Source organism: Ochotona princeps, chromosome 15 (assembly GCF_030435755.1).
Source record: "Ochotona princeps isolate mOchPri1 chromosome 15, mOchPri1.hap1, whole genome shotgun sequence".
In the NCBI taxonomy this organism is placed as follows: domain Eukaryota; kingdom Metazoa; phylum Chordata; class Mammalia; order Lagomorpha; family Ochotonidae; genus Ochotona; species Ochotona princeps.
This window is the reverse complement of record NC_080846.1, coordinates 54,317,657-54,326,877: the sequence shown is the minus strand read 5'-3', so window position 1 is coordinate 54,326,877 and position 9,221 is coordinate 54,317,657. Positions and strand designations below refer to the sequence as shown.

The 9,221-nt window shown below is 58.3% G+C and overlaps 1 protein-coding gene across 4 annotated transcripts; it reads left to right on the top strand.

Moving 5' to 3' along the window:
• The first annotated feature begins 2,000 nt into the window (after positions 1-2,000).
• Positions 2,001-8,772, top strand: TROAP (trophinin associated protein). 4 transcript variants are annotated; one of them, XM_058673387.1, is made up of 16 exons: positions 2,001-2,123; positions 2,336-2,496; positions 2,614-2,809; positions 3,302-3,459; positions 3,550-3,687; positions 3,804-3,889; positions 4,354-4,406; positions 5,245-5,348; positions 6,180-6,317; positions 6,408-6,491; positions 6,642-6,701; positions 6,931-7,062; positions 7,170-7,558; positions 7,823-8,028; positions 8,262-8,455; positions 8,602-8,772. In XM_058673387.1, the coding sequence occupies exons 2-16, from the start codon at positions 2,353-2,355 to the stop codon at positions 8,647-8,649; spliced, it is 2,130 nt and encodes a 709-aa protein (XP_058529370.1). In that variant the 5' UTR covers positions 2,001-2,123; positions 2,336-2,352; the 3' UTR covers positions 8,650-8,772. The 4 variants fall into 4 exon arrangements, with proteins under 4 accessions (XP_058529370.1, XP_058529369.1, XP_058529372.1 ...); XM_058673386.1 differs by having other exon boundaries at positions 3,801-3,889; XM_058673389.1 differs by lacking the exon at positions 3,550-3,687 and having other exon boundaries at positions 3,801-3,889.
• The last annotated feature ends 449 nt before the right edge of the window (positions 8,773-9,221 follow it).

Sequence of the window (9,221 nt, the reverse complement as noted above, 5' to 3'; positions counted from 1 at the left end):
CATGCTCTCGGAGGGCTGTCAGGGGAGACTTGACCAAGCCCTGGTGGGGGCCAGTGCTGTGCACAGCAGGTAAAGCTGTTGCCTGGGGATGCCAGCCTCCACACAGGTGCCAGTTGGAATCTCAGCTGATCCACTTGGTTGTGTCGTCTCACAAAGGAATGTCTTTTTGAACAACTCTCAGTTGGTATTGTACGCATCAATATGCACCTCATTTTGTTGTTGTTGTTGCTATTGTGAAGAACTTTTTGGTTTCAAAGTCAGAATTACAGGGGCTGGTCCTGGAGTGTAGTAGGTTAAGCCTCTGCCTGTGGCACTGGCATCCCATATGGGCACTGTTTGTTAAGTTCTGGCTGCTCCATATCTGATGCAGCTCCCTGCTGATGACATGGGAAAAGCAGTGGGGGATGGTTCAAGTCCGTGGGCCCCTGCACCCACATGGGAGACCTGGAAGAAGCCGGTCTTAGCCCTGGTTTTGGCCTGGCTCAGCTCTGGTTTTTGCAGCTACTGGGTACTATATCAGCAGGAAGATTTCTTTTCATTCTCTCTCCCTCTTTATAACTTTTTTTAAAAGATCTACTTTTTAAATGAACACTAATTATCTTTAAAAAAATTTTTAAATTTTGGGCCCAACACAGTAGTCTAGTGGCCGAAGTCCTCCCCTTGCAAGCACCGGGATCCCACATGGGTACCAGTTCATGTCCTGGCTGCTCCACTTCCCTTCCAGCTCCCTGGTTATGGATTGGGCAGGCAGTGGAGGATGAGTCAAAGTCTTGGGACCCTGCACACGCATGGGAGACCTGGAAGAAGCTCCTGGCTTTGGATCAGCTCAGCTCTGGCCATTGCAGACACTTGGGGAGTAAACCAGCAGATGGAAGATGTTTCTGTCTTTCCTCCTCTCTGTAAATCTGACTCCCCCTCCAAAAAAATTAATAAATCTAAAAAAAAAAAAAAGATTTTCAAATTTTAAAGGCAGGTTTGCAGAGAGAAAAACAGAAAGATCTTCCATCTGCTGGGTCACTCCCTAAATTGCCACAGCGGCCAAAGCTGAGCCAGGAGTTTCTTCTAGGTCTCCCACGAGGGTGCAGAGGCCCAAGCACTTGAGCCATCCTCCACTGCTTTGCCAGGCCACAAGTAGGGAGCTGGGTGGGAACTGGAGCAGCTGGGACTCAAACCATCACCTAAATAGGATGTTGGTGCCATAATTAGAGGCTTAACCTACTATGCCACGGTACCAGCCCCTTAAGTCAATCCCTAACAACATGTTAATGTTGATGAATACATGACTGTCTAGGGCATGCTCTGGAAAAAAACAAAAACAAAACGAAACAATTCTACTTGTTGCGAGGACAAAACCAAGGAAGCTCTCCTAGCTGGGGAGGAAGCTGTGGGGAGAGGGGTTAACATCCATTTGTTAGAACGTTACATTGTTATAACTATTATATAAACATACTATCCATGCTGTATCCGGATACTGATACACATTGTTATGGAACCTGATTTAGCCTCATTAACTGGCCAAATCGGAAACAAAACAAGGACAATCTAGACAGAGGGACAGGACGGGGAGACACGCCGAGGAGCTGTGTTTGGGTGCGCTCGACACCCAGAGCCTGTCTCGGGCAGTCAGCCCGGCTCAGGTGGCCAGCCCGGCTCGGGTGGTCAGCCCGATTCGGGCGGTCGGTCATGTCGGCTCGGGCGGTCAGCCCGGCTCGGGCGGCAGGTCATGTCGGCTCGGGCGGTCAGCCCGGCTCGGGCAGCAGGTCATGTCGGCTCGGGGACCGGGAGCCGCCGCCGGAAGCTTCCTCTCGGCTCGCCAGCCTGCACCCGTCCCCGCCCAGTCCCCAGACCTCGCGAGAACTACCACCAGTCCCGTAGCGGCCCCGCCCCCGCGCGCTCCGCCCTCGGATTGGCTCCGTGTTTTTTTTTCCCTGTCCAGGAAGCGGCTCAAAGAAGAGTCCTTGTGGCCCCGCCCTCCCGGCCCGCGGATTGGCCTGCGGACGCCGATGTCACGAGCCTCCGGCCCAGCCAATCAGGAGCTTGGCGTATTTTACAAACGGAGAAAGTGGCCGCCGCCGAAGCCGAGGAGAGTCCGGGCAAGCGGCGCGCCAGGCGGTCCTGGGAAGGTGCGGGCCCGGGCACCCTGCGGGGAATGGGGGCCGTGGGGGTTCACAGCAGGGAGAGCAGTTCCAGGTGCTGGGACGACACGGGGGATCCAGCACGTCGGAGGTGGCACCCAGAAAAGCGGCCTTGCAGACGCCCGGGGAGGCTTCCGGGCGCCCGGCTTTGGAGGCGTCCCGGGCCCGAGCCTGGTTGATCTTTGATCCCCTCCTTCCAGGCTCCACTGTAGCCATCATGACCACCCTCCACGCCTCCAAGGATCCCCTCCCCCGGGGTGTGTCTCCCACCCCTAGCAAGATTCCCGTGCGCTGTCAGAGGCGCCCACCTTTCCCCACAGTCAAAGCACGCGCCCCGGACCAGGAGAACCAAGATCCGAGGGTAAGAGGGGCCCGGCGGGGGGGGGTGAACTTAGTAGTTACAAGGAATCGGTTCACTCCAGTCATGCATCCCAATGCGTTTTGTCCCCTTCCCTTCCCTGCCCCCCCCCCCCCCCAGGGAGCGATGCAGAAGCCACTGCTCACCCTTCAGCGCCCTCTCCAGCGCGACTCCCCAGGCCCCCGGTTGAAAGCCAAGCAGCAGACCAAGAAAGCACAGTGCTCGGAGGGCATCACTCCGGCCCGGACCACTCTGGAGGAGCTGAGGCCTGACACTGGGAGACAAAATGTGGGGCCTGGGCTGCCTCCCCATACAGGTACCTTTTTGGGGAGGGTCTGGGAGCACAGCCTGGTCAGCTGAATGGAGGAAAGGAAGAGCTCGGTGGGCTTTGGGGCCTTGCAGTCTCCCTAGATCCCAGTTCACTGTTGGGGGGGGGGGACAGGGCCTGGTCCCTGATCCTGGGCAGCCCTCTGCTGTTCAACCCTGTCCCTCCTCCTCACAGCACATCTCATCCCTTCTGAAGTTAATTCCAGTCCCCCCCCCAACCTGTCTTCCTAATATCTCGATATGCAAGGTCTGCATTCCGGCTTGAAACTGTTATCTCCATAGTTTGAGGATAAGGGTTTTGTCTTAATTTGTTGGGGGCTTGGAGGAACATCTTTCATGAAGTCCAGTGCTCATCTGGCGAGCTGGGTTGAGTTGAACGGGTCTCTTCTTCCCATTCCCGCAGCCCCGGGTGTCTGTCCAGCTCCCTCCCTCATTCCTCCCTGTCTCACCTTCCCTTCCTTTCCCTTCCCTTCCCTTGCAGAGGCTCCAGCAGCTGTAGAGTTTGTAGCTGATCCTGTAGCCCTGGCCACCATCCTGTCAGGTGAGGGGGTGAAGAATGATTTTCTGGGGTGCCACTCCGGTCTGGCTAGGAGAGTCCTGATTCAAGGCAGCAAGGGCAGCACCTCCCAGAGGGCCCAGGTAATGAGACAGGTTGCGGGGTGGTCGGGTCTGATGGGCAGAGGAGGCACCCGGGCCTGGGCGGGCTGACAGCCTCTCTTGGGGTCCCAGGGTGCTCGGGCCTCTGCGTATCTGGCTCCCAGAACCCCCATCCACCCACTGGATCCTGCCAGGGCTTCCTGCTTCTCAAGGCTGGAGGGCCCAGGACCCCGAGGCCGGATTGTGTATCCCCAGAGGCTGGAGGCTGTGGTGAGTGCCCTTAGGCTCCCGGGGACAGAAGGGGGTCCTGTGGGCAGAGTGGGAGCGGGCCTTAAATCCTGGACCCACCTCTGACACTGCATTCTTCTCTCACTCTTGTGCAGCAGGCTCAGCTGGCAGGACCCTCCTTGCCCTTCTCTGCCACCCGCCCCAACTTCCAGGAACTAAGACAATTGGCAGGTGGTAACAGCCGGTGAGGAGGAGAGACTGGGGCAGGATGTTGGGGAAAAGAATGGGTCCTGTGGAGCCAGGGCCTTGCTGTAGCTTTCAAACTCCCCACCACCCAAGGAGGGGATCGGGGGACATCTGTGGCTGCCTTAGGGACCAGGCCTGCGTGGCCAAGACTTGGTGTGACGTGTCCTTGGATTCTAGTGGGGAGAAGGGGGCAGGCATGTGAAGCACTGAGTGGCTTAGTGGTCATTGTGGACAGTGACCCCAGATGGAATCTGGGTTGAGTCCTTGACTGCTACTCACTGGCTGTACAAGCTGGCCTCGCCCTCTCTGGGCTTGGGTTTCCGTACCTGTGGAGTGAGGACAGTGTTTGCAGTGACGTCAGAAGTCGTGACCATAGAACACAATGATGTGTGTGAAGCTCTTAGCACATGGCCAGGTCACACCTGCTACTCAGGGCCTCCTAGCTGTCCTTCTTGTCATCAGGAGTACGGCGAGCCAGGCTTCTGAACTGCTTCTAGAGACCCCGGCCCAGCCTGGTGAGTTGTGCGGCTGTGGGGGAGAGATCAGAAGTGGGTGGGCTGCCTGCATTGGGAACCCAAGAGAATGCTCAGTAGGCTGTGTGCGGGTAATGGGGGCCACGACAGGGGGCAGGTGAAGCTGAGGGAGGGGCCTCTGATGGACCAGCAGTCAGCCCACTTGCCCTTGGGACAAAGGAGATGGTCTTGACTTCTTCACTTTCTCTGCCACCTTCCGCAAGGTTTGCTTCATGCAGCCCCCAAGAGCCACCACCATGTCCTCAGCCCGCTCAGGGTGTAGGGAGGATTTTCCCGAGTCAGTGCTGGCCCTTGCATGGGCCCTTGTCCTGTCCATGTAGGCTTACCCTCAGGGCAGGTATTCGGTATGCACTTAGGGACCCATATTGGATACTCACAGTAGAGTCTCTGGGTTCAAGTCCCGGCTCTGTTTCTTTCTTTCCTTTTTTTTTTTTTTTTTTTTTTTTCTTTTTTAAGCCATCACCGACTGCCTTCCCAGATCCATTTGCAGCAAGCTGGAGCAGCCAGGACTCAAACCATTGTTCCAGTCTGGTCCAGCTTCCTGCTAAGGGTCATCCTGGGAGGCAGCAGATGATGGCTCAAGGGCCTGAGTCCCTGGACTGTGTTCCCAGCTCCAGCTACTATGGGCATTTGGGGGAGTGAATCAGAGGGAAGATCTTTCTTTGCCTGTCTCTGTGCCTTTCAAATAAATAAAAATGTGAAAAACCAACTAGTTCACCCCCTTCAGAGGTTGCCAGATGCCACGCTAGGCTTTGGGGGATGTTCTAGGTTGTACAGTAAATTTCCCGTCTTCTCCTCCTATCTTCCTCTCTTCCTGAAGGAGAGCATGAGGTTGCCCCTCACTCAGATGAAGGAGGAGGGGCTCCCCTTGGCCTGGCCCAGCGAGTACCCTTGAGAGAAATCCCAGAGATGCCACACAGCAAGGTGAGAAGGGACCCTCCTGGGATGGTGGGTAGGGGAACAAGGCAGGCCTGCAGAGCCTGGCAAGCTGGGCCTTCAGGTATTACTGGAGTAGGGTTTGCTGTAGATGGACTCAAGCCCTCGCTGGAACAGGACCGGTCCCTGTTTCCCAGGGGCCTGGGGTGAGAGGTTACAGATGGGGGTGTGTTTGTATCACTGGTCTGTGCTGAGGGCGAGACAGCTGACACACCTGTCAGCCACACACGTTGATCCCTTCAACTCAGTTATAGGCTGCCTACTGGTACCAGACCTTCTCCTCCCTGGGCCTTGGACATACAGCAGCAAACAGGTTCACAGTTTAGAAGGGGGAGGCATAAATAGAGTTTTCAAGATGGTGCTAAGTGCTCTGTAGAAAATATAATGATATGTAAGTTGCTGATGGGAAGTGAGGGGTGAGTTACAGTTCACAATAGATCAACGAAGTCCAGGAGTGCAGGGAGTGAGCTGGACAGATGTTGGGAGGGGGGTGGGGTTGGGAGAATGTTTTCAGGCCTAGAGAACTGTGGAAGCCAAAGCCCTGGAGTGGGAATGTGCCTTGCGTGTGCGTGCGTGTGTGTGTATGTGTGTGAGAGACAGAAAGAGAATGAAGCAGAGTGAGGAGAACTCTTAGGAGGTGAGGCTACCATGATGGGGAGAGCAGGAGGGATGAGGACTTGTGAGGTGGTGTCCTTTGTGTGTGATGGGTGGAAAGCTGTGGGGAGAAGGGGGAACACGGGGGTAATGGGCTGCAGTCCACGGAAAGGGGAGCCTCACGCAGGCAGGGATCATTCCGCTTACGTTGTCTTCCCGCCATAGGATCGCCAAGGCTCTCACCTGATGCCCTCCCCTGCGACCCAGCCCATGCCCGGCCGTGTGGTGCCTCCTTCTATCCGCCACCCGTCGCCTTTTGGGCGAGCTCAGCGCGTCCCCTCCCCTGGCGTCCCCGCAGCAGCGGTTTGTACCCGTAGCAATCGGGAGGGCTTGGGCAAGGGCAGGGTAGCTTGGCTGGCATTCGCCACTCAACCACTCTCATCTCTTCCCCAGACATCCTATTCAGTATTGCGGCGTTTCACCATGCGACCCAAGACCCGATTCACACCCATCTCATCAAATCCCAGGGTTCAGCAGGTAGGAGAGGGCCCAAGGGAGGTAGCTGCATAAGGCCAAGAAGGGGGAGAAGACAGGTGGGGGAGGCAGGGGGTGGCTAAAGCAGAGGCAAGGAGAGAGTGGGTCCCAGGCAGGGGTGTGGCCTTTGCTGACCTCTCATTTCCCTCCCAGGCCCGGTGGCTGCGGGGCCTGTCCCCTCAGTCCTGCCGTGAGGACCCGGCCCTACCCTGGGTAAGTGTGGGAGACACCCGTGTGTAGGCCTGGTGGCTGCAGGTCCAGCAGTTAGGAGCAGCTGTGCTTCCAGGAACCATTTCTCCCTTCCTCTCTGCTGCCCCTTCCAATCCAAGTCCAGGGCCTCTCGTTTTGGGGCTTTGCCTCCCTTCCTCCTAACGGTTGGGCTCAGGCTGCTCTTCCCAGCCAAGCCTGGCTTCCTCATGTACCCCTTCCACCTCCGATGCAGGGACAGATTGCAGTGCGGTTGTTTGACCAGGAGACTCACGGTGAAGTGCAGGAGAGTCCGGGGGAATCATCAGTGGCCCCTCTTGGTCTCCACCCCAACGCAGCCTCCAGCCTCCAGGAGCTGAAGCTGCAGGTGAGTCAGTGGGGACAATGGGAAGAGGACGTTGTGGAGGGCTGCTTGTGCCTTGATGTCACATCAGGATACTCTTCCCCCCCACCCCACCCCATCCCACCCCATAGCGTATCAGCATCCTGCAGCAGCTGTTACGGCAGGAGGTAGAGGGGCTGGCATGGGACAAGTGTGCCTCCCTCAATGGTGCCCCATCTCTGGACATGGCTGAACTTCAGTCCCTGCTGGCTGAGATGTCTAGAACTGTGAAAGCCGCAGAGCCTGATTCTGGGACTGCCTGCCTTCACAGACTGTCACAACCTGCTGGGCTGCTGGAGTCTTGCCTTCTAGACAAGGGTGGGGAGGCACAGCCCTGCCTTACGGCTATGGCTCCGGCTCCCCCAGAGTCCTGTAGCAATGAGATACCAGAGTCATCTCCCCAAGAACAGCATGGGGTGCCAGAGCCCTGCCCTGCAGCAGAGCCTGAAGACCAGCAGCCCAGCTTCCAGGGGCAGGCCAGGTGCCTGGAGCCCAGCCCTGCAGCAGAGCCCGAAGCCCAGCAGCCCAGCTTCCAGTTGCTGGCCAGGTGCTTGGAACCCAGCCCTGCAGCAGAGCCCGAAGCCCAGCAGCCCAGCCCTGCAGCAGAGCCCGAAGCCCAGCAGCCCAGCCCTGCAGCAGAGCCTGAAGCCCAGCAGCCCAGCCCTGCAGCAGAGCCTGAAGCCCAGCAGCCCAGCCCTGCAGCAGAGCCTGAAGCCCAGCAGCCCAGCCTCCAGGGGCAGGCCAGGCACCTGGAGCCCTGCCTTGGGGTGGAGCAGAGGGCCTCCAAGGTCTGTTTCTTGCAACACAGCAGCCCAGGGTCAAGCACGCAGCCCTACTGCAACCTGGGTACCCCCGGGACCACCAGCCTGAGCTTCTCTTCCCAGCAGCCACTTTGTGCCAACCCCCCTATCTACTCGCTCCATTCTCCAAGGTCCCCCATTGGCCAGGCAGGTAAGAGAGGGTTGGGAAGGCCATGAATCGAGGAGATCCTGGTGTTACCCTGGGAGCTGGGCCCTGCCCTGGGCCAGGCAGGGCTGTTCCTGCTCCTCCCACTCCTCTCTGGAAGCAGGGAGGAACTGCCACCAGTCTGGGTCTTGGTGGATACTGGGAGAGTCCCCAGGGGACAGGGCTGGGGAGGGTGCAGGTGGGACTTCAGGGTCCTCTCTACTCTCTGCGGCCCTCAGGCCCCAGCAGTCTGGCGCCAAGAGCCCTGGCCCTGAGGCAGCGCCTCAAAGCCTGTCTGTCAGCCATCCACGGCTTCCATGAGGCCCGACTAGATGACGAGTGTGCCTTCTACACTAGCCGGGCCCCGCCCTCCGGCACCAGCCGGGTGTGCACCAATCCTGTGGCCACACTCCTCGAATGGCAGGATGCCCTGGTGAGCCACTGGCCCCATTCCAGCCTTCAGGGGGAAGTGGGGTGGGACAGGGAGCCAGCCTCAGCTGCTTGACAGCTAGGGAGGTGGGTGGATCTGCCAGTCTGCCAGTCTGTGCCAGACTATAACCAGGTCTGCTCTCTCCGCAGAGTTTCGTTCCAGTTGGTTCTGCTGCCCCCCAGGACTCTCCACCCTGAGCCACCCACTCCACCTCCACTCACCTTGCATGCTCCTTCCCTTTTAGCCCTTATTTATTGCCTGTCCGCCTTTGGGACTGGGACCCAAATCCCGTCTGTGCTTTAATAAAGTTTCTAAAGTCTTCAGATGTCCGGCTGGGGGGAGGTTGGACTAGGCCAGGTCTGCTGTTGCTCCCCAACTGCCCACATGGTGGCAGTGTACCCTGGCCTAAGAGGCCAGCTTGGCCCCTCAGGTCCCCTCAGCTCCCCCCATCTGCCATGAAGGGAGCTGTGTCCTTCCACTCCTGCCTGCCCCACCCCTGGGTTGAGCTGTTGTGTGGTGGTGGCCATGTAGCACCTGCTCCTCTCCCAGGGACCAGCTGCCACTCCCTCATCCCCTGGGCACCAGGCCCACACCCTTGTGAGAGCCACTCTGATGGGGTCTCCCTCGGCCTGCAGGTGGGAAGGAGGCTGCAAATCTCCCTCTTGCCTGCCTCCTTCCTCCCCACTCCCCCAGGGGCAGGCCTTGCCATCAACGGTTTCCCCCTGCCCCCCACCATGCACCAACCCAAGCAGCCACACACAGCCCCCCA

What these genes read in the sequence shown, in the direction of transcription:
- TROAP (XM_058673386.1), top strand. Translation starts at nt 2,353, where the DNA reads ATGACCACCCTCCACGCCTCCAAGGATCCCCTCCCCCGGGGTGTGTCT. An exon ending in GCACCTCCCAGAGGGCCCAG is followed by an intron (nt 3,460 to 3,549) that starts GTAATGAGACAG and finishes TTGGGGTCCCAG; the next exon opens with GGTGCTCGGGCCTCTGCGTA. An exon ending in TCCAGGAGCTGAAGCTGCAG is followed by an intron (nt 7,063 to 7,169) that starts GTGAGTCAGTGG and finishes CCCACCCCATAG; the next exon opens with CGTATCAGCATCCTGCAGCA.